Consider the following 25,025-nt stretch of genomic DNA (forward strand, 5'->3'; position numbering starts at 1 on the left):
AGACATGCTGGTAGGTGAATTGGCTCCTGTCTAAATTGTCCCTAGTATGTGTATGTATGAATGTGAGTTAGGGACCTTAGATTGTACGCCCCTTGAGGGTTAGGGACCTTAGATTGTACGCCCCTTGAGGGTTAGGGACTGATGTGAATGTACAATATATATGTAGAGTGCTGCAAAAATTGATGGTGCTATATAAGAACCTGAAATAAATAAAGAACAATTTGCCTCTGTCTATTTCTTTGCCCCATACTTAATAAAGTGTATGGCTGGGCACAGAAGGTTTGAATTTTGGCTATTCAGCCCATGAGAGACAGAGAAAATCAGTCAATTCCTCCATCCACGCTCAACATGGTGGAAGTATTCAGGTAACCGTGGCTTCCATGGTTGTTGACACTGACATCTGATAGGATGCCGTCACTATTTGGCTGATAATTTTCTGCAGGACCATCCATGATTTGAATTTTAGCAAGAATTGGTTGAAATTTGAGTCACTAATGGGGGTCTGATGCGGGCTTTATCGTTACCTTAAAGTGGTTGTGAACCTCAGACATGAAATATGAACAAACCATACCCCTCCATAGTGTGTACTTGTCTCAATTAGGAACACTAAGTATAATTCCCGTCTGCTGCTTTGTTCCTCTGTAATCAGCATGAATCACTTCTGACAGGTTTTCCTGACACCAAGAGAAAATTGGTGACAGGGGAGGGACCTCAAGCAGATTGACAGCCTTAGCTCTGCTCCTGTGAGCTGTGTTGAGGGGCGGGGGTGTGGTTCTTCCCTCCAATCAGCTCTGCAGAGTGTAACTTCAGCTCTCCACCCCTTTTTTTTGACAGCTCTACAAACTTTCTAAATTCAGCACTTTCAATGGATGTAGAAAAGAGAATACTGCAGATAAACAGGTACAACCTATATAGGAGGATTTGTTCCATCTCTGTGTATCACCTGAGGCCAGTCACTTCACTGGGTTTATTTTATTTATTTCAGGTACTTATATAGCGCCGTCAATTTACGCAGCACTTTACATATATATTGTACATTCACATCAGTCCCTAACCCTCAAGGGGTGTACAATCTAAGGTCCCTAACTTACATTCATATACAAGGACCAATTTAGACAGGATCCAATTAACCTACCAGCATGTTTTTGGAGTGTGGGAGGAAACTGGAGTACCCAGAGGAAACCCACGCAGGCACAGGGAGAACATGCAAACTCCAGGCAGGAGGTGCTGTGGCTGGGATTTGCACCAACACCTAGTGGAAGTGCTAACCATTTAGCCACAGTGCTGCCCACAACCATTACAACCATTTTAAAACTTTAGTGTTGGATAGTGTGAAGAATGATCAAAGCTGCCTAAATTTTCTTTTTCCTAGTTCCTCCCCACCTCCCCATCAACACACTAATTTCATTATTAACACTTTTCCCTTTTCATGATTTTCATTTTAGACATCATTACTGGGACTCTTCTCTATGCAATGCAGGCAGACCATGGCTGGTTGAAGCGGGCAGCAGGGTGTTATACATTAGTGATGGGCCGAACACCCCTCTGTTCGGTTTGTGGTCGAACATTAGAACCTAACAAAAGTTTGACCGCGAACTTTGAACAGCATTTCCGTCCTTTATGTACATACACCTGTGGGGTGTAGTATATAAACTTGACCATCGGGCGTAGAAGCATTACAGACGCAAGGGAAGAAGGTTGTAGAAAAGTGCTTAAGAATTCAGGTGTGCCTATCACAGCTTGATGTTTGAATACAGCTGTGAACCTTTTGAGGTGTAAAGATTCTTCATCAAGGGTTCCTGTCAGAAGATCTTCAGGCCATATTGTATAACATCCTCAGAACTACGTAGATCTCCACTAAGGACAATTGATTGGTGGAATCATCAGGCTCCAGGGGCGGACTGACCATTTGGAAACTCGGGCACTGCCCGAGGGCCTGGGGTCAGTAGGGGGCCCCATGAGATGCCCCTGGTACCTTTTTCATAGGCTTTTTTGAGTTTGTGCAAGGACACAGGGGCCCCATGATCCCCTATTGCCCAGGGGCCACATGAGTTGTCAGTCCGCCCCTGATTAAGTCAACCGATATTTTAGTAGTGAAACATTCTTTATTGTTTCTGCTGTCAGTGGGGTTCCCCGCTGACAGATGAATGTAAAAGAATTTCCGGCATTGCCCAGCAATTACATTTTTTTTTTTAAACGTGTGGGGTCCCCCCCCCCTCACCTATACCAAGCCCTTAGGATCTTGTATGGATTTTGAGGGGAACCCCTACATAAATTTTTTTTTTAAAAAGGAGTGGGGGTCCACCCCAAAATCCAGACCCTTATGCAGCCCGACATGTCAGAAAAGGGGGGGGGGGTGAGCGCCCCTCCCCCAGAACCATACCAGGCTACATGCTCTCAATATGGGGGGGGCTTTGGGGCAGGGGAGGCTCCTCCCCCCTAAAGTACCTTGTCCCCATGTTGATGGGGACAAGGGCCTCTTCCCCACAACTGTGGCTGGTGGTTGTGGGGTCTGTGGGTGGAAGGCTTATCGGAAACTGGAGGCACCCTTTAACAAGGGGGCCCCCAGATCCCGCCCCCCCCATGTGAATGAATATGGGGTACATGGTACCGCTACTCATTCACAAAAAGAAAAAGCGTAGTAAAAAAATGACGGGAGACAGTCTTTGACAAGTCCTTTATTAAAATCAAAAATAAAAAAATATCCCTTGAAGTAGATCCAATGTCAATCACAATGCCCACTGCCACCGCCCACTTGTGACATAATCATGCGCTCTGATTGGCCAGAGCATTGCACCTGATCTGTCAGGGCACCGTACATTGTGGGGTGCAGTGGGCAAACAGCCCGCCCAACGACCTTATGTGTTCGTGTTCGCCGAACACACAAATGGCCGATTTTCAAGTTGAACTTATGCCCAATACTATTGTACGTAGCTTCCTGAAAATAGGAAGCTGTTGTAACGCCTACATGTGAGGCTGAGCCTCCACAATTTAACCACTTGCCATCCAGCCGCTGTATATAAACGGCCGGACGGTGGCAGTCCAGGGGCAGGTTGCCGTTCATAAACGGCGCCCGCCATTTTGGAGTGTGCGCACTCCCTGGGAACGTGCAGCACCACGATCCGGTGCCCGCTGTGTCCTCCGGGCACAGTGGAACACCAATCATCGTACGGGACCTCTGTGCGAGGTCCCGATCATGTGATTACTGCTTAGCCAATCAGCGATCACATGCAGAGTAGTAAGAAAGATGTCACTTCTGAAATCATTGCTTACTACGTGTGAGGTCCCAATCATGTGATCACTGATTGGCCAATCAGTGATCACATGAATAGTAGTAAGAAAGATGTCATTTCTGACATCATTGCTTACTACGTGTGAAATCTGTGAATGATCACAGAGGTCACATGGTACAAGACTATTCAAAACACCTTTTACCATGTGACAAGCTGTGACCAATCACAGCTCACACAGTATTTCTCAATGGCTGCAAGAATGCAGCCAGAGAGAAGGTTAAATCATTACTTTTACAGCCTTTATGGGTGTAAAAGCAATCAGTGTAATAAAAAAGAAAAAAATCTTCAACTCCCCCAGAAGTAGTACAGTGTCACCATGGTGACACTGTACTGCTAGGGTGACAGTATGTAGAAAAAAACCATAAATAATAATATAAAAAATAAAATAAAAATGTAAAAAAAAATTTTTTAAATAGAATTTTTGGTTATAAACTAATTTGGGTTATTTGTTTTTTTACTAAAAAGATAACTGAATAAATTTTGGCCAAGATTTATAATGAAATATTATTTATTTGCAAACTTTTATAAGAAAAACATTTTTTTTCAACATTTTTGGACTTTATATCGTTTGTATCGTTTATATAGCAAAAAAATAAGAATTCCAGTGGTGAATAAATACCACCAAAATAAAGCTTCATCTGTCTCAAAAAAATGATAAAAAAATTATATGGGTACAGTGTTGCATGACTGCGCGATTGTCATTCAAAATGTGATAGCACTGAAAGCTGAAAATTGGCCTGCACAGGAAGGGGGCGAAAGTGTCCAGACTGGAAGTGGTTAAAGAACTGAAATTCAATGAAAAAAAAGGGTAGAGCCAGGGACAGTCAGGCTGGGGAGGAAAGCTCTAGATGATGCTGGACGTCTTCCAGCCAGGAATTGAGGCGGGCTCTACCTGACTTGCTGCAGCTTTTAATGCACATTGTGAGAAGCTCACAGTATGCACTGAAATCAGAGCAAGCACCTTTAGTAGAGGAGAGGATCCTGTGCAACTGTGCAAGACTGAAGGGAAGGCTGCTGTTTGGCTTCCATTGAACAGAATGCCATTTATTTCAATACCTGCCCGGGTGCCAAATCTTCCCCATTCTCTTCCAAACTAAAACAAAGAACATTTCGGCTAGACACAAGTTCAATGGAGATGCCACTTGTGGTCTGACTGCTGCTGCCCTCTCTACTGCCTGAGGTCACACACTGGGGTGGATTTACTAAAGACAAATAGACTGTGCACTCTGAAAGTGCAGTTGCTCCAGGGGAGGAGAAGCTTCACTTTACAAATACCCAATCACGTGCAAGCAAAATGAAAAAAACAAACAAACAAGAAACAGCATGTGACTGGATGATGGAAGTCAACTGAGCTTCCACTTTGAAGCAACTGCACTAAGGCTGGATTCACACCTATGCAGGTTGCGTTTAAGCCGTTTCTGCATTGCATTTTGTTCGTTGTGTTTCTGCCGCATTTTTGCTGTGTTTTGTGGTTTTTTTTTTCATTTTTGTAAATTTTTCATGTTGCTAGGCAGATTTAAAAACACTAAACAAATCAAAAACGTGGCAAAGACGCAGCAAAAACACAATACATGCTTTTCTGCAGCGTTTCCATGGAAGTCTATAGAACCAAAAATGCATATTTTGCGTTCAAAAAAGTCCCTGACCCTTTCCAAACAATGCACGGGGTGAAAACGCACAAATGTGAACATGTCCCATAGGAAATCATGTTAAATGGACTGTACTGCGTTTCTGCACAACACTGCAGAAAACGCTTAGGTGTGAACTTGGGGTTACAGGGGTTGATTTACTAAAGACAAATAGACTGTGCACTCTGAAAGTGCAGGTACTCCAGGGGAGGGGAAACTTCACTTTACAAATACCCAATCACATGCAAGCAAAATATATAAAAAAATAAACAGCAATTTTACTTGCACGTGATTGGATGAGGGAAGTCAGATGAGCTTCCCCTTTGGAGCAATTCCACTAAGGCTAGGTTCACACCTATGCAGGTTGCGTTTGAGCCGTTTCTGCCGTGTTTTTGATGCGTTTTACTTTTTTTTATTTTTTTTAAATTTCTTGTTGCTAGGCAGGTTAAAAACACAAAACAAATCAAAAACGTGGCAAAAACGCAGCACATGCTTTTCTGCAGCATTTCCATGGAAGTCTATAGAACCAAAAATGCAAATTTTGCATTCAAAAAGTCCCTGACCCTTTCCAAACAATGCACCTGGTGAAAACGCACAAATGTGAACATGTCCCATAGGAAATCATGTTAAATGGACTGTACTGCGTTTCTGCACAACGATGCAGAAAACGCTTAGGTGTGAACCTAGGGTTACAGGGGTTGATTTACTAAAGACAAATAGGCTGTGCACTTTGCAAATGCAGTTGCTTCAGAGATTAGTAAATGAGATTAACCTTCGTTTTGCAAAAACCCAATCAGGACAATAAAAAAAACACCATTTTGGCTTGCACGTGATTGGACGATGGAAGTCAGCAGAGCTTTCCCTTATTTACTAAACCCTGGAGCAAGTGCACTTATAGTGCACAGTCTATTTTACATAGTTACATAGTTAGTCTGGCTGAAAAAAGACAAAAGTCCATCAATCCACTAGAAAGCAGGGTATAGTAGTTGAGCCTGTAGCCAGTGATACCTTGAGCAGCCCAAAAAAACTACACCCTGCTCCACTGATTACAGAGGAGCTACATAGTTAGATAGTTAGTCTGGCTGAAAAAAAAACAAGTCCATCCGGTTCAACCATTAAAAAAAAAAAGTTATAATCCTATACCCACAGTTGATCCAGAGGAAGGCAAAAAACCCAGCAAAGTACGATCCAATTTACTCCTGCTGGGAAAAAAATTCCTTCCTGATACCCCGAGAGGCAATCGGTTATTCCCTGGCAGGGGCGGACTGACAACTCATGGGGCCCCGGGTAATAGAGGATCATGGGGCCCCTGTGTCCTTGCCCAAACTCAAAAAAGCCTATGAAAAAGGTAGCAGGGGCATCTCATGGGGCCCCCTACTGACCCCGGGCCCTTGGGCAGTGCCCGAGTTTCCAAATGGTCTGTCCTCCCGTTTCCCTGGATCAACTTTACCTGTAAATGTTAGTATCCAGTTATATTTACCTTTATTAAATCCACCCCACTGTCTCCCAGCTCCTCTGTTTGCATAAGAGCTTTAAACCATTGAAAGGTATTTAAAAAAAAAAAAATGGAAACCCTTGTCTGAAAAAGAAAAACCCCTTGTAAAACGTAAAAATGTAACCCCTTACCTTGTAAACGTCGTGATTGCCCAGAACCGCATCGAACAGAGTATAAAGGTCGTTGAGAAGGTCGACCACTTCAATGGGCTCACTGAGTGCAGAGATCGTGGTGAACCCAACAATATCACTGAAGTAGATGGTGACTTGATCGAAGTATTCTGGCTCCACCGTGCCTCCTGTTTTAAGAGCTTCCGCCACAGACCTAAACAAAACCACAAGCAATTATTTGAAGCTTTAAAGCTGAACTCCGGGCAAACAGCCAGATACACAGATGAATTGCATGCTGTATGTGAGAGCGGCTCTACCTGCCAAAGGATTTGTACACTGATCAGCCATACTTTTATGACCACCCACCTAATATTGGGTAGGCAGTGCTGGGACAAGAGCATCTATAGCCCAGGGCGAACATGCCAAAATGCATCCCCATCCCCAAGATGTATGAGCTTTATGTGCTAGAAAAAAATCCACCCCCCCTCCAAAAAAAACAAAAAACAAGCACTAATCTGCATGCTTACCCCTAAGCATACATTTCCCCTCCTCTCAGTTCAAATCTGCCCCACTCCCTGCTGAAACCCCCCTCGCAGCACAAAGCTTTGCCCCCCCATTCCCCCTCCCAGCTCAAATCCTCTCTCACCCCAAATCCCCCCACACCCCAAAAAATAAAATCACCCCCTCTTAGCACGAATCTTCTACCCCTAAAATTTCCCCTCCAAGTACAAATGCTCTTCTCCCCACTCAAAATCCTTCCCCCAGCAGCACAAATCCCCCCCTCCAATCCCTCCTCCTAGAATAAATACCCCCAATTTCATCCCTACTAGCACAAATCTCCCTCCCAAAAAAAAAAATCACCCCCTCTTAGCACGAATCTTCTACCCCTAAAATTTCCCCTCCAAGTATAAATGCTCTTTGCCCCACTCAAAATCCCCCCACCCAGCAGCACAAATCCTCCCCCCTCCAATCCTTTTATCCCTACTAGCACAAATCCCCCCCCCAAAAAAATCACCCCCTCTTAGCACGAATCTTCTACCCCTAAAATTTCCCCTCCAAGTACAAATGCTCTTCCCCCAACTCAAAATCCTTCCCCCAGCAGCACAAATCCCCCCCTCCAATCCCTCCTCCTAGAACAAATACCCCCAATTTCATCCCTACTAGCACAAATCCCCCCCCCCCAAAAAAAAAATATCACCCCCTCTTTCTACCCCTAAAATTTCCTCTCCAAGTACAAATGCTCTTTGCCCCACTCAAAATTCCCCCCCCCCCCCCCCAGCAGCACAAATCCCCCCTCCAATCCCTCCTCCTAGAACAAATACCCCCAATTTCATCCCTACTAGCACAAATCCCCCCCCCCCCAAAAAAATTACCCCTTTACCCCTCTTAGCACGAATCTTCTACCCCTAAAATTTCCCCTCAAAGTACAAATGCTCTTCGCCCCACTCAAAATCCCTCCCCCAGCAGCACAAATTCCCCCCTCCAATCCCTCCTCCTAGAACAAATACCCCCAATTTCATCCCTACTAGCACACCCCCCCCCAAAAAAAAACATCACCCCCTCTTAGCACAAATCTTCTACCCCTAAAATTTCCCCTCCAAGTACAAATGCTCTTTGCCCCACTCAAAATCCCTCCCCCCCCCAGCAGCACAAATCCCCCCTCCAATCCCTCCTCCTAGAACAAATACCCCCACTTTCATACCTACTAGCACAAATCCCCCCCCCCCACCAAAAAAAAAAATTCCCCTTCTAGCAAAAATCCCCTTCCCCCCTCTACTATTTCACCCCTTCTAGCACAAACCTATCACATACCACCAAATCCTCTTTCCCCATCCCCCCTTTCAACACAAATTCTTCCAAATCACCATTTCTAGCACCCCCCTCCCAACTTCCCCTTCTAGAACAATTCTTACCCCTGCCGCCCCCTAAATTCCCCCTCCCAACATAAACCACTTCCTGCCAATCTCCTTACGGCGCCCCTTCCCCCAACTGACATGATACCACAGTGCCCAGGGCAGCTGTCCCTCCTGCCCACCCCTCTGAGTAGGTCCCCCTTTTGCCACCAGAATGGCCCTGACTCATTGGACATCACTAGACCTCTGAAGGTATGCTGTGCTAACTGGCACCAAACCTAAATAGTAAAATCAGTTTGGACTTTACAGACATCCCAAGGATCACAACCAACTTCAAATATAATAGTTTTATTTGATAACAATCATAAAATCATAATAAGAATAGCAAAAGGTGTGTCTTCCAGAAGTAGTGAAAAGAAAAACTCCCTTCTGTATACTAGCATAGTATGGGATGCCTATAAAGTCTAAATTCATTTTGCTATTCATATGGGATTTGGTGCCCCGTAGTTTCTCCAATTTTGGACCTCTAGGTTTCCACCCACTAGAGACCCCCTTTCTTAAAACAAACGTTTCTCTGTATCTGGCACCAAGCCATCGGTAGCAGATCCTTTAAGTCCTGTAAGTTGGGGTCTCCATGGATCAGGCTTGTTTTCCCAGCACATCCCACAGATCCTTGATTGACTTGAGATGTGGAGAATTTGGAGGCCAAGTCAACACTTCGAACTCAATGTTGTGTTCTTCAAAACATTCTTGAACCATTTTTGCAGTGTGGCAGGGTGCATTATCCGACTGAAAGAGGCCGCTGCTAGTTGAGGCACAGTGGTGCAGGCTTTAGGGCCCATATCCCAACCATGGCATCACCTGCCTGGAGTTTGCATGTTCTCCCTGTGCCTGCGCGGGTTTCCTCCAGGTACTCCGGTTTCCTCCCACACTCCAAAGACATGCTGGTAGGTAATTTGGCTCCTGTCTAAAATTGTCCCTAGTATGTGTATGTATGAATGTAAGTTAGGGACCTTAGATTGTACACTCCTTGAGGGTTAGGGACTGATGTGAATGTACAATATATATGTAAAGCGCTGTGTAAATTTACGGCACTATATAAGTACCTGTAATAAAGAAATAAATAAATATCACATTCAGCGAGCAGTACCTCCACCAAATGTGACCCACTAAAGCACAAGTGTCAAACTGGCGGCCCTCCAGCTGTTGCCAAACTACAAGTCCCATGAGGCATTGCAACATTGATAGTTACAAGCATGACTCCCAAACATAGAGACACGATGGGACTTGTAGTTTCACAACAGCTGGAGGGCCACCAGTTTGACACCCCTGCAGTAAAGTAATTGGGGTTGTGCCACAAACACCCTGCCGCCATGCACATTGCACATAGTTGTGGAATGGTGGTTCAGCCTTTTGGGGGTTAAAAGCGGTGGTGAGTAGACAACATATCACCTCCCAGCTGCCTGTCAAACACCCTCTGAAAAGTTTTCTACTTCCTAAATCTACAGGGCAACACAAGTGTAAATGAACCCTTACACACCACTGCCTGACATAGTTTGGAGAGGTGACTGTTACCTTCAGCAGTTAGTGTTAGTTCACCTTTACAGAAATAATGAAAAAAGCAACATTGGACACCCTCCTCACCACACCCCCCCCCCCATCCCGTTGTACTTACCTCTGGAGCTGCTTAGCTGTCAGTAATCCCACAGCCAGTCCAGCGATTCTGGGATTTGGGGGCTCATTTCTACTTACAGTAGGGGGGTGGTAAAAATAGACAGCTGAGTTGTAGTTTTACGGCTCACCTTAAGCTGAAAAGGCACCTGGACAGGGTTGTATATATGCCACAGCGGCGCTAAAATGTAAAAACCCTTGTTATATTCTGCAGGCAATTCACGTGAATGGGGCTGAACCGCAACCACCTTGCAACAGTTTAGGTTGCTCCGACACAATGCATATAGTTGTGGTGCAACGATGCAGGCTTTAGTATTAACCAGACTGAAAACTCATGGGGCCCCCGGGCAATGAGGGATCATGGGCCCCTGTGTTCTTGCCCAAACTCAAAAAAGCCTATGAAAAAGGTAGCAGGGGCATCTCATGGGGCCCCCTACTGACCCCGGGCCCTCGGGCAGTTCCCGAGTTTCCAAATGGTCAGTCCGCCCCTGTTATTAACATATTAGGTGTTATTTACTAAAGCTGGAGAGTGCAAAATTGAGTGAAACTTTGCACAGAAACCAATCAGCTTCCAGGTTTTATTGTCAAAGCTTAATTAAACAAGCTGAAGTTAGAAGCTGATTGGTTACCATGCAGAGCTGCAGCAGATTCTGAGTGCACCATTAATAATAAACCTCTTCATTGCCTTCTTACCGTCAGGCAAACATAGCTAGATCACTTTTCAGAGGGGCAGCAAGGTCTGCTGCAAGTGCAAACTTAGCTTTAGTACATTAAGGGCCACACCATTTTTAATCTGCACCAATGTATTCCAATGGCTCTAGTTCACACCAGTGCAGTGGATTCCAGTGCAGTCAATTTGCAAATGCACTGCATTTTTTCTGTATGGAATGCACCAGGAAAACACATAAAAAATGCACTGGGATGCATCAAAAATGCACTGGAATGCATATGTCCTGAAATGAGATGAAGAAAAAAAAGAGGGGGAAAAAATGCATGTAAACGCATAAAAAAACTCCCTGAATGCAGAAATTGTGGTGAAAACCAGCCCTAAACCAGATTCTACTATCTTACATGCTAGCAATAATAATTTCACACAGGTAATACTCACGGAGGTAGCATTTGGGAGAGAAGTTTTTCTGTTTTTTGTTTTTCCACCTCCAGTTCCTCTGTTCTTTCTCGAATTAAATCTTCTAAGTTACTGGAGTACTGTTCCAGCATCCTCAGCATGGAGTCAATAATGTTGGTTTTCTTGCCTTTGTTGATGGTTTTAAACTGTAAGTAAAGCAGAAGCTGGCTGTTAGATCAGAACCAGGTATCTAATGCTTCCTAAAAGTTACAGCTGGCACCTCATTTTTGAGGTTTTCCTTAGTGGTTGCCAATGGAGCTGATAAAGAAAATCCTGCTGGCTCCTGGATTGAACAAACTGAATTCCATATTAATGTGTCCACCCTGTGTTCGATGCTGTAGCCTGTCCAAAGTATAAGGGATTTTAGTCTTGAATCAAACTTCTTGAACTGTAGCTATTATAAAGAATGCTTATATATTTTTTCATTTTTCCTTCCACTATAGTGGGCAACTACGGTCCCATTTTATGAATAACGGAAAGCCTCCTCAAAGCAGGACAATGGGAAGCTGGTTGCAGGGTTGAATGTGTAATACTGGAATCATTATAAAGAAATAAAACCCAAGATTAACCAACTGTCTAGGTTACCCTGATAAAGGGGAATTTGTGTATGACCTCCGAAACGCATTGGTTTTCACCTCTTGATAGACCCAGCGCTCAAGTTCTTTCTTTCCATATATTCAGGACAAAGACTGCCAGACAACTTTGTTGAGCAAGGTCCAAATTGCAATTATGCAAAAACTAAAAAACTGAGGGTTAACCAACTACCAGGCTGCTCCCGCACATTAATGCTAAACCCTGTTGAAGGGGAATTTGTCTATGACCCCCCCAAACACAATGGCTTTCAACTCTTGATAGACCTGGCCCTCACGTCTTTTCTTTCCATATATTAAGGACAAAGTCACAGGGTCTATTTGAAGCCCTCTCGCTGAGCACCTTTTACTCACCTTTACAATGCTCCCACCCAGGGGCGGACTGACCATTTGCAAACTCGGACACTGCCCGAGGACACTGCAACCAAATAATGGCAAGATGTCCACACTGAGTGAGGGCGGTATCCCTCTTACACCTGATGCCCAGAACTGAACTGATATTAGAGGACTCCAGAGAGAAGATAAGAGAAGGTAAGAGACCTCTTGTGTTAGGCTGAGAACAATGAATAAACTCCAGTTGATATCTGCAGGGACTAGGGTATAGTCTCTGATGCCTCCGCTCAAAGAGCTCACTGATCAATGCCAAAGTTGTTTCTGGCTAATAGTGTACCCTATAATACCAGTGTGCTCTCTAAACCTGTGAGCCTATACCAGAGGCGTCAAACTCAATTTCATCGGGGGGCCTCATCATCATTATGTTTGCCCTCAAAGAGCCAGTTGTATCTGTAAGAATAGGTGTCCAGAGCATCTCACCTCACCCCCTTATATCAGATATCAAGAGCCCCCCACCATGAGAAGTCAAGAGTCCCCCACCCTTACCTTGTGCTGCTGCTGGGAAGAAGCTGGGGGTGAAGCTGGAAAGCAAAAAGTCCAGGGTCTGGAGGAGGATCAGAGGAGGGATGGAGTCTGCTGAATAATGAGACCAGGGGAGTCGGAGATGAGGGGGTGCACAAAGAGGCACAGGAACTGTAGGAGGAGTTCTGCCCTCCTCCCTGCTGCTGATTGCTGAGACAAGGTGAGGGTGGAGACGAGGCTGGTGCCTCAGCTGCAAGGCCAACATGAAATGGCCTGGAGGGCCGGATACGGCCCACGGGCCTTGTGTTTGACACATGTGGCCTATACTGTAATTGGAGAATATATTTCAATAAAAGATGTAAATAATCTGAGGCAGGCTAATGATTCTACGCTACAAGTTATGTTACATTGTACGGCCTCTGGCTCATTATCGGAAAGGTCTTTAGGCTCAATCTTTTTCTAAACTAAATAAGTCCTTCCCTACCTATCGACTAACACATAACATTTGGGTCAAGGTCAAGCAGCTGCAGCAGGTTACTGGTCACACTGTATTTAGTCCCATATGGAACAATGCGGCATTACCAGAACTGGCCAAGCTACAATATGCCTAAGTGGAAATCCTACGAGATAACTCATTTGAAACATATATGCGACAGTGGTCAACTCATATAGTTTGATACATTGAAGTCCAGGTATAATTTACCATCTACAATGTTATTTTATTATATGAAGTTAAAACATGCAGTTGCCGCTCAAGGCCCGTCAGCCTTATGGCACTCCTCCCCCATCCCCATTTTCAATTATGTGCACTCAGCTACAACTACTAAAGGGATTATTTCTCGCTACTATATGATCACCACATGAAATTATTCCATATCTCTAAAATCACCACGTGAATATTCAAGAGAATTCTTCAATTGTGCCGTGTTCCCCTATTAGGTGTGCACTCACCAATAATAATTGCCTTCCATTCTCATGGTTGGCTTTTGTGCGTTTGTATATATAATCCTCCAAAGGACAGATATTTTCTCAGGACACAACACGAGTTCTTCCAAGAATGGCCCAAATTCTCCAGTGTATTAATACCTCTGACGGATACTTTCCACAAACATCACATAAAAAATAAAAAGTAGAGACCCGACATGGTGCAGTACCACTTAAAACCATTTATTCGCTGCCCGAGAATATTACTTACAAGACATACTGTATGAATAAATCATGCCCCGAGATATGAGTATATCGGTAATATCAGAGAAGGAAGACCGCACAATGCTCTCACCACTGCTGGTCCTCGCTCTTGGACAATCTCGCCTCACTTTCGGTTCCAATGTTCGTCACTTTCTGTTGCCGCTTAACCAATCCTTGACGTGTTTCGTCACTTCTGGACTTAATTTAGTGTTTCAGACTAACCTATCTCTAGACCCCAAACAATGTCTTTTAGATATTTCAGATAATGTTACCCAAGATACATTTATACTAGAAGCCATCTCCAAGGTCCTGTTCCAGGCACGCAAGGCTATTCTTGTGTGTTGGAAATCAGAAACTCCCCCTACTATGGAGGATTGGAGGCAGAATATAGGAACCATCTTACGATACGATCGTTTAATTTATCAACATCGTGGGTGCCCAGGTAAATTTGAGAAACTCTGGGAAGCATGGCTGGCCACTCCGGGTTTAGCCCCATTGGATTTGATAATGCATAGGCTGTTGTAATTATATGTTCATGATGTGCTCTGCCTGTTGTGTTCACCTCGATTATCATGTAGGGAGATCTATCTGCTGTATTTTCCACTGGTCCACTGCTGGAGGGGAACATCTACTGCTCTGTGTGTGTGGGGTTCCAAATGTGCCTTTACTGCATAATAATACCACAATCTTGTTGTACTTTTTTGTTCATTGGACAACTGGTAACACTGGAAATTTTCTTTTAGTACTTTTGTTCTTTTTGTTAATGGCTGATTCTTTCATAATATGTTATATATCGTACTGCATTCTGTACTATGTATGCCTTAAACATTAATAAATAATATTTTTGATTTAAAAAAAAAAAAAAATAAGCTGAGGCAGATGTGAGATGATTTTCCCAACATGCCATCTAAAGCCCTCTGGGCATCCATCACTACTCCAGAGGCAGCCCTTACATGTTGACATTAGTCAACATTAGCCACAACCATTGTTATCTGTACAAAAAATAGTGTGGAGCAAACAACTTTGAAAGAGGTCTTGTGCTCACTGAACAGGTAGTTAATGGGGTTGATGGAGGGTGGAGGGGTAAGTCAGGATTATCAGGTAGGAATACAGGTTAACGTTCTTAAAGGGAGTGGTAGGGGCTCACAGAAAAGAAAGGCCAGTCTTGTGTTTGAACACCCAAACAAATTTGCCAAGTTGGGTGAAGATGTTGAGGTGGAAAACTCAGATGTGACAGCTCTAAGTGTTACTGCTACCCCTAACATCCAGGAGAGCAGCCCATCTAGTAGATGTGGTGAGGGTAATGCAGGAAGGCCTAGAGAGTTGGAGGTAATTGGGTATTTTATAATTAGGACTGATAATTTCTCAACAGGATCGCCTCAGCTAAATGGTTTGCTATCTCCCTGGTTCTAGGCTTTGGCATATGGTTGACCAGATTGAAAAATTACTAGGAGGAGCTGGGCATGACCCAGCAGTCTTCGTCCATGTTGGGACGAATGACAGAATGTATGGAAGATGGTGGATAATTACCAATCTATTTAAAGAACTAGGCTGAAAGTTGAAGGGAAAGACTTCCAATGTTATATTCTCTGAAATATTGCCTGTGCTATGTGCAACACAAAAAAAAGAAGGGAGAGCTTAGAGAGCTAAATGTATGGCTTTAGACCTGGTGTAAGAGGGAAGTATTAGGGTTTCTAGAGCATTGGGTTGACTTTTCATTGGGGTGCAACCTATGTGCTAAAGGTGGTTTGCACCTAATGGGAAAGAGGTCTGCTGTGCTTTGGGAGAGGTTTATGGGAAAACTGGAGCAGTATTTATACAAGGACTGAGAGGGAAGAGAGAATTAGAAAATAAAAGTGTCAGACAAGTCAGAAAACTGGCTAAAGGGATGTATTCAGAGAGAAGTGATTAATGATTCATACTGGTCTAATGTTATTAGTGATGTACCCCAAGCAGGGGCGAACTGACCATTCGAGCACTCGAGCACTGCCCGAGGGCCCGGGGTCAGGAGGGGGCCCTATGAAATGCCCCTGGTACCTTTTTATGGGCTTTTTTGGGTGTGCTTTGAGTAAGGACACAGGAGCCCCATGATCCCCAATTGCCAGGGGCCCCCATGAGTTATCAGTCTGCCCCTGACCCCAAGGTACAGTGTTGGGACACTTACTTTTTAACCAATTTATAAATGATATAGAGTCTAGGATTAAAAGTGCTATTTCACAATTAGGGGAGCCAATGGTGTAGAAGGAGCTGGGGTTTCTGGTAGATCATACACTTAATATTAGCATGCAATGCAAAGGTGCAGTTTCTAAAGCTAGCAAAATACTTGTATTAAAATAGGCATAGACTACAGAGAGAGATAGGCATAATTTTTCCCCTGATCAAATCAATAGTAAGACCTCATCTAAAATGTGCTGTTCAGTTTTGAGCACCTGTTTGCAAAAAGGATATAGAAGAACTGGAGAAAGTGCAGAGAAGGACAACCAAACTGATAAGAGGCGTGGAGGAGCTCAGCTATGAAGAAGGATTAGCTGAACTGAATTTATTCTCTTTTGAGAAGAGGAGATTAAGGCCCAGTTCGCATTAGCACAGTCTGTGCAGCCCGCACTTTCACGGGAACGGTAGCCCATTCATTTGAATGGGCTGCTATGCCCACATTTTGCGCAAGGACGTGCATGCACCTTTTCCAAAACGCATCTGCACGGAAAAACCATAAAGACCTTGCGGTTTCTTTGCAGTTCCCGCACCCGCGATCTCTGCAAGATGAGATGTGTGAGGGTGCCCTTCAGAATTAATGGCCCCCATGTTAACCAGGGTAAGGGGGGATATGATACATTTGTATTATAATACAAGTGGTCCAAATAGTGAACTTGGTGTAGAGTTATTCACTTTCAGGTCATTACAGAGGATAAGGGAGCACTTTTTACATCTTGAGGAAAAAAAATGTAACCTCTCTGTACAGAAAAGTTTCTTCATCGTAAGAGATGTGAAAATGGGGGGTGGGGTTTTTCGGGTGGGTGGGAATAGGTGTATGGGGGGGGGGGAAGGAATAGAAACAAAGATAGAAATGGATATAATTCGCTGATTTTGTATGTTATAAGAGAGTTATGATGGAAAATGTACTTTATATGGAAAATGAATAAATATTTAAATTCAAAAAAAAAAAAGAGATGTGAAAATGTGGACTACACTCCCCCAAGAACTAGCTCTGACTAGGTCAGCAGATCGTTTTAAAAAAGAGCTGGATGCTTTCCCAAATGCACATAATATAACTGGATACTAACATTTAGAGGTAATAACGGCAGGGGCAGTTGACCCAGAGAATATCTGATTGCCTCTCGGGGGATCAGTAAGGATTTTATTCCACTGCTGAAGTAAATTGGATCATGTTTTTTTGAGGTTTTTTGCTTTTCTCTGGCTCATCTGTGGGTATAGGATTGTGTATATTGAGGCTTTCTATATTTTATTTTTATTGGTTGATATAGATGGACTTTTTCCACCTATGTAACTATGTAAAATATTTAGGTACATATCTGGAATTCAGGAGGGCCCCAATTTATAACAGTTGCTAATGTCCCCAAAAGTTTATGTGTACTGGTCTTTCCATGGGCCTGTCCAATCCTGGGTGATTTGGAAATGTGCCTTAATTCATCACTCTTGCATGTATATATTTCAATGCACAAAAAGGGCTACTTGTATCATCTTTGTAATTTATGTACAATGCAAGTTACAATATATCCTTTGAAAAGAGAATAAATCACCAACCTGATCAAAGATTTCATCGAAGGTTGGCCTTCTTTCTGGTAGTTCACTCCAGCACTGCTTCATAAGTTGAATGCACTCCAGTGGGGCTTGATCAGGGGCCACTGTAGGTCGACATAACGGAGGTGGCTTTTTGACCTTTCTAATGATTTCTGGAATAGAAAACGTACAAAATGTAGTACATCACTGCAGAAAAATGTCTTCTCTAAAAGGTTCCTAACAACTTTGCTGTAGTAAAGTCTTTTACTATGTTATTCATCAGTTAATGCTGAATATTTGGAGTTTCAGAGACACCCTTTATGGGCTAACTTAAATTAATTCACTCCCTGGTTATCTCTCGCCTTGACTACTGCAACTCCATCCTCATTGGCTTACCTTTACATAGGCTATCCCCCCTCCAGTCCATCATGAATGCTGCTGCCAGACTCATCCACCTTACCAACCATTCAGTGTCTGCTACCCCTCTCTGCCAATCCCTCCACTGGCTTCCACTCACCCATCGAATAAAATTGAAAGTACTAACAACAACTTACAAAGCCATTCACAACTCTGCCCCACCTACATCACCAACCTGGTCTCAAATTAGCAACCAAACTGCTCTCTAGTTCCCATGTCACCTCCTCTCCCGCTCGCCTCCAGGACTTCTCCCGAGCTTCTCCAATCCTATGGAACTCCCTACCTTAATCTGTCTGACTATCTCCTAATCTATCCACCTTTAGACAATCACTGAAAGCCTTTCTCTTTAAAGATGCCTATCCTGCTTCTAACTAGTAAACTGCCATTTATTTCCTCCATCAGCTCATCCCCCACAGCTATTACCTTTTGTATCACTCAACCCCTCCTCCTAGATTGTAAACTCTAACGTGCAGGGTCCTCTGTTTCCTCTTGTATTGTAACTGTAATGTCTGCCTTCATTTTGTAAAGCACTACACAAATCCTGTATAATAATAATAATAATAATAACAATAATTAATAAAGTTGAAAGCATATTAGGTTTCTTCCTCAGGCATTACACAATTCTGTGCCCAAGGAAGGAACCCAGTGAGTGCCAAAAGCTTGCATCTTTTGAGCTGAATTCCACTGCATAGCTACATTGGTCCATCTTGATGACAACTGGAGACATCCTGTAAGGATGTTTTTCCACTACAAAGCTTGGTGTAAGTATGTATATTCCATACCCGACTTATCCCCCATGGAAGCTGGAAATCATTGTAGTAGGAGCTGATACTACAGTTATCACCACTAGCTTTCATGTCCCATGCCAAACTGCTTTCCTGATGCTTACTGAACAAAGGAGGTTGCTCGATTAGCATAGGCACCATTTGAAGAACATTTTCTCAGTGAATGAAACTTATTTCTAATTGGAGTAGGTGGAGAGATGGATGGTGATGTCATGATCTCCACCTTCTTCAATCAGAGAATACTTTGCATTCGCTGAGAAAATGGAACATGTTCTCAGAATGGCACCTGTGCTGAGCGAGCAACCTACTGTGTTCACAATGTAGTAGAGAAGCTGCTTGGCACGGGACCCAGAAGCTAGTGGAGATCACTATAGTTCACTAAACAGTGATTTTCACCTTCCGCAGGGATTGGCCAGGTACTAAACATCAACAGGAGAATGGTGAGAAGCAGTTCCAAAAATTTAATAATTTTGGAAGGTCAGTACAGGTACAGCACTGGTAACCCTGCCAATCCACGATAATTAATTTATAATGTGCCAATGGTCCCAGGTCTAGTTGTACAAAGACCACCATGTATACTCCTTGGATGAAGATAGTGTGGCCCATAGAACACAATAGGAGAGATATAGTGAAACTGGTGCAGGCAGAATCTGGTGCAGCTGTGCATAGTAACCAATTAGCTTCCAGGTTTTATTGTCAAAGCTTAATTAAAGCTGAAGTTAGAAGGTGATTGGCTACCATGCAGAGCTGCACTAGATTCTGAGTGCACTAGTTTTCGTAAATCCCACCCAATGTTACACCTCCCTCCCCATTCTCATGACAAAAGAATCTCTTACCCTCTGCTGAAAGTCCTGACATACAGTATGGTGGACCTCGGACAACCACTTCTTGCAATATAATAGCAAAACTAAAGACATCTCCTTTAAATGTTCCTCTCCTGGCCAGAGTTTGATCTCGAAGTAGCTCTGGTGCTGTCCAAAATAGTTCTGTATGAAAGAATACAGTCATGTAATTTAGAATATACCATATATAGAGCAGAAATTTAAGGATATCTAAATAAAAGGAATATTCCTTATTTTAATAAGGCCTCTTCTAGGTAGTAGCATCTCCCTACCAGGGGCAGACTGACAACTCATGGGGCCCCCGGGCAATAGGGGATGATGGGGCCCCTGTGTCCTTGCCTAAACTCAAAAAAGCCTATGAAAAAGGGGCCAGGGGCATCTCATGGGGCCCCCTACTGACCCCGGGCCCTCGGGAAGTGCCCGAGTTTCCAAATGGTCAGTCCGCCCCTGCTCCCCACTGCTGTCCAGCTAAAGATCGACATAATTGTTCCAGTTGAAAATAAAAATGTTTGGATATTTTTCTTTTATTTTCCCCTAGTGATTCTGCCTGTCACACACTTTTTTGTGATAACGCTCAACGCTTACTGTATCTATGCAGGAACAGCAATGTCACCCTGGAACAGGGACTATTTTAGATCTACAGAACACCTCTCCCTATCTGCATAACATAAGGGGAAGAGTACTTTAGTTCACAAACAGGACAAGGCAGGACTGATTACACTGCTTGAGATAGCACTGTAGAGTGCACAGGACGGCACTGCAATTCTGGCAGAATCAACAGGTATTTTTTTACACTTATCGAACAGATATAATAAAATACCTTCAACATTATGTTAAATAGATCAAAAGGGAGCACTCTGGAGAGGGTCATTGTTAGGGTTTACATACTCTAAGTTTTCCATAGACCTGGTAATAGCAAATATTTCTGTGAAGCTTTTATTGCTAAATAAAAATAAGGTGCATGTGAGCCACTGTAATTCTATATTCCAATAATATATTATATTGCTGAGATTCTCTGGCGCTAATACACACACTCTTATTATGTGCAATATGCAAATAATTATATTCCAATAGTGCCGTGCTCCTCTTATATGTGCTTTAAAAAAATCATATAACTAAATAGTGAATAATAATAATTGAACAGGTGATATATCACATAAATCAATACATGTAGTGATTATTCTACAGTCCTTAAAATAGTGCTCCTCTTGAGTGAAAGTGCTTCTCTGAGGAAAATGGGTCATTCCAGACATTGTTCAGAAAAACAGCGTACCTTGATTAAAAAGTTGATTGGAGAGGGGAAAACATATAAAGAAGTGCAGAAAATGATAGGCTGCTCAGCTAAAATGATCGCAAATGCTTTAAAATGGCAACCAAAACCTGAAAGATGTGGAAGAAACCGAAAAACTACCATTCCAATGGATAGTAGAATAGCCAAAATGGCGCGGACTCAGCCAATAATCAGCTCCAGGAAGATGAAAGAAGGTGTAAAGTTCCCTGTGAGGACTGTTACAATTAGAAGACGCCTATGTGAAGCCAAGCTATCTGCAAGAAGCCCCCGCAAAGTCCCACTGTTGGAAAAAAGACGTGCCGAAGGGGTTACAATTTGCCAAAGAGCACATTGACTGGCCTAAAGAGAAATGGCGCAACATTTTGTGGACTGATGAAAGTAAGATTGTTCTTTTTGGGTCTAGTGGCCGGAGACAGTTTGTCAGACGACCCCCAAACACTGAATTCAATCCACAGTACACTGTGAAGACCGTGAAGCATGGTGGTGCAAGCATCATGATATGGGGATGTTTCTCATACTACGGTGTTGGGCCTATTTATCGCATACCAGGGATCATGGATCAGTTTGAATACATCAGAATACTTTAAGAGGTCATGCTGCCTTATGCTGAAGAGGAAATGCCCTTGAAATGGGTGTTCCAACAAGACAACGACCCCAAACACACCAGTAAACGTGCAACATCTTGGTTCCAGACCAACAAGATTGACGTTATGGAGTGGCCAGCCCAATCCCCGGATCTTAATCCTATAGAAAACTTGTGGGGTGACATCAAAAATGCAGTTTCTGAGGCAAAACCAAGAAATAGAGAAGAACTGTGGAATGTAGTCCAATCATCCTGGGCTGGAATACCTGATCACAGGGGCCAGAAGTTGGGTGACTCCATGCAACACAGATGTACAGCAGTTCTCAGAAACAGTGCGACTACAACCAAATATTCATTAAGTGATTCAAAGGAAAGCAAAATCTTCAAACATTTTTCAGTTTATATAGTGAATGTTTGAGTTTGTAAAGAAGAATACAAACACTGCTATTTTTTGAACCGTCTAATATTCACTTTTCTTTTAAAGATTTTTTTAGAGGAACAACACAAATTTGATCTCTTTTTCTTCATGTTTTGATTTGGAATAGAATGTGTCGTGTTCCCAATGCATTTGTGTGTATGGAAATAAAAGCTATTAGAAGGATTTTCAGCTTTATTTACTTTTTTCAACACACTGCTATTATTTTGAACACAACAGTATATGCATATTTATATGAACATTTATATGTAAATTAGGGCATAACAGGATTAGTGTTCCTTCAGGGATCACAATCACAGTATTTCTAGAACTCTGTCTGAAAATGTTTTTGTGATATCTTTTAATTATTGGTGTGAATAAAAACTTTTTTCATTTTATTGAGGTTGTGTATTTGCCTTTTTTTTGGGGCTATGTTTGGTATCTTAAAATCCTTTTTTTTTTTTATTTTTTGCCATTTATGCTTAACTTGGATGTGGTGCCAACTGAGCAAACTATATCCCCTATATGTTTATTAAAGCAGGGGGGGGGGATAATTCAACACCCCTGATCTAAACCTTCCCCACAGTACTAACAAAGGTGTTTTGTTTAGTCTCTTCTCCCAGGTTCTAGGAAGAAAGGTAAAATCTTCTTACAACCCTTATCAAAAAACAAAAGTTTTGGCTAGAAGTGTGCTGTAAGGGAAGAAACCTGTCAGTGGTACTAGGTCAGCAATGGGCAAACTACGGCCCGCGGGCCGTATACGGCCCGGCGGACCTTTTAATCCGGCCCGCGGGGCATGGCAAACATTGGCTGTCAGAATGTGTGTAGGCAGGGCAGCGTGAGGACCGTGAGGGGAGCTAGGCTCCTCTCACAGTCCGCCCTGAAGACCGGAACGGCGTGGGAACACGGCGAGAGGAACGCGCGGAGCAAAGGTAAGTGAATTGACACAGGGGGGACTTGGCTTACTACTTGGGGGGGAATAGTACTGTGGGGCATGAAATACTATATGAGGGATGAATTAATATGGGGGATGAATTAATATGGGGAATGAATTACTATAGGGGGGATGAATTACTATAGGGGGGATGAATTACTATGGGGGATGAATTACTATGGGGGATGAATTACTATATGGGGGATGAATTACTATATGGGGGATGAATTACTATGGGTGATGAATTACTATATGGGGGATGAATTACTATGGGGGATGAATTACTATGGGGGATGAATTACTATGGGGGATGAATTACTATATGGGGGATGAATTACTATATGGGGGATGAATTACTATATGGGGGATGAATTACTATGGGGGATGAATTACTATATGGGGGATGAATTACTATGGGGGATGAATTACTATATGGGGGATGAATTACTATATGGGGGATGAATTACTATGAGGGATGAGTTACTATATGGGGGATGAATTACTATGGGGGATGAATTACTATATGGGGGATGAATTACTATGGGGGATGAATTACTATGGGGGATGAATTACTATATGGGGGATGAATTACTATATGGGGGATGAATTACTATGGGGGATGAATTACTATATGGGGGATTAATTACTATGCTTACTATGGGGGAATATTACTATACTTACTATGGATGACACATACACATCATTCATCTACTCTTGGTCCGGCCCCCGGGTCCAATATATGAACCCATTGCGGCCCTCAAGTCAAAAAGTTTTCCCACCCCTGTACTAGGTGTAAGATGATCCATGTTCCAACAATAAAAAAAATAAACAAAAATTACTGATAATTAACAAGTGCACAATTAATGACAAATCACACCAAAAAAACACCTGGTGCTGGAACCAAAATTTTTAAGGATGAATTATAATTGACCTTATTGTTTTGTGGTTGCCCATGGGATCGTCTTTTTCCATGCATTGTTCCCTATTGGTAAGGCCTTTCCTTCCATGAGATAAGGTGGAATTTTTTTTTTCTGATGGTACCCTTTAAGGCAAGCATTAAAAAAATTCCTTATACAGGCACCATTGCTGCCCAAAAGATGTTTGAGCTTGTAAATGTTGCAGCAACATGGCTATCACTTGCCATGTACTTGCTTGGAAATTAGATTTTGGAAAGTAGAAATTGGTTAAAATTGCTGGTGGATTATTATGGTTGTCTGTCCCTCTATAGAGATTTTCTCTTCTTTTTTTCCCATTTATCCTTGTTACTGTGACAGAAAGTGAAAAAGCAATCAAGCTGACCATTACCAACTACAAACTGAAGACCAGAGTATTTTGCAGTGCGCTTTATAGGGCATGGGGTCTTAAAACAAAGTGACACTTCACCGTCCTTCAGATCTTGGGGAAGAAGAGCCAGTGGGTGTACAAAAATGACATAATAACATAGGAGGAGGAATAGTGTCCCATCATGGATTTTACTGGAAGAATTGGTATCAGTGGGAGGGATGGTGTTCCATTATTGGTGTTAGCGGAAGAAGTAGTGTCCCACTGTTATTGTCTGTTGGAGGGATTATACCCCATCGTTGATGTCAATGAGAAGAATACTGTCCCCTTGGTGTCAGTGGGAGGAATAGCGTCCACTTAGTTGGTGTCAGTGGGAGAAACAGTGTCCCAAGGGCCACTTCAAGGCAAACAAAGTACTGCATCTGGGCTGCAGTTTGGAGACCACTGGTATAGCATGAAAGTTATTTTGACTCGGGTGAAAGTGTTAATCTTGTACATCAATCTTTCCATATTTTTTATTGTGTATTTTGTTTTCTCACCTCCAGGACGAGAAGGCTGCCGTGGAGATTTTTGGCTCTCCAAAATTTCATTATATCCGTAATCAGTAATCTTCAAGACAAATCTGCCATCCACCACACAGTTACGGGATTTTAGGCGTCCATGTTGAAAGTCACGATGGTGTAAATATCGCATACCCTGTGTCAACATTGGAATAAAGAAAGGAAATATGATAAATGACTAAAGCCTCACTTGGAGGTTCCCACAGACCATGGATCCATGGAGTTATACAAATCCCCACATATTCCCTATACACAACATCTTTCATGGTGCTGGAGTAAGACACCCAGCAAAGCTTACCTGAGCCTGTGTGGAATACTTACACAGCTGGATGCTTTAAATGGCTTGCAAGTGTTGTGCAAACCTTGTGGT

The 25,025-nt window shown here is 43.0% G+C and overlaps 1 protein-coding gene across 1 annotated transcript in view; it reads right to left on the minus strand.

The window, feature by feature from the left end:
• Positions 1–25,025, minus strand: part of LOC149462533 (retinal guanylyl cyclase 2-like) — a 170,275-nt gene that overhangs the window by 53,760 nt on the left and 91,490 nt on the right. The window contains exons 9-13 of the mRNA XM_089676747.1: positions 24,635–24,791; positions 19,586–19,735; positions 17,572–17,720; positions 11,159–11,322; positions 6,548–6,740 (exon numbers count right to left, since the gene is read on the minus strand). Of these exons, the coding sequence (XP_089532873.1) occupies positions 6,548–6,740; positions 11,159–11,322; positions 17,572–17,720; positions 19,586–19,735; positions 24,635–24,791 (813 nt within the window). The remainder of the gene's footprint in view (positions 1–6,547; positions 6,741–11,158; positions 11,323–17,571; positions 17,721–19,585; positions 19,736–24,634; positions 24,792–25,025) is intronic.

This window comes from Staurois parvus, unplaced genomic scaffold (genome assembly GCF_062004578.1).
Source record: "Staurois parvus isolate SC_StPar_1 unplaced genomic scaffold, SC_StPar_1.0 ptg000173l, whole genome shotgun sequence".
NCBI lineage: Eukaryota > Metazoa > Chordata > Amphibia > Anura > Ranidae > Staurois > Staurois parvus.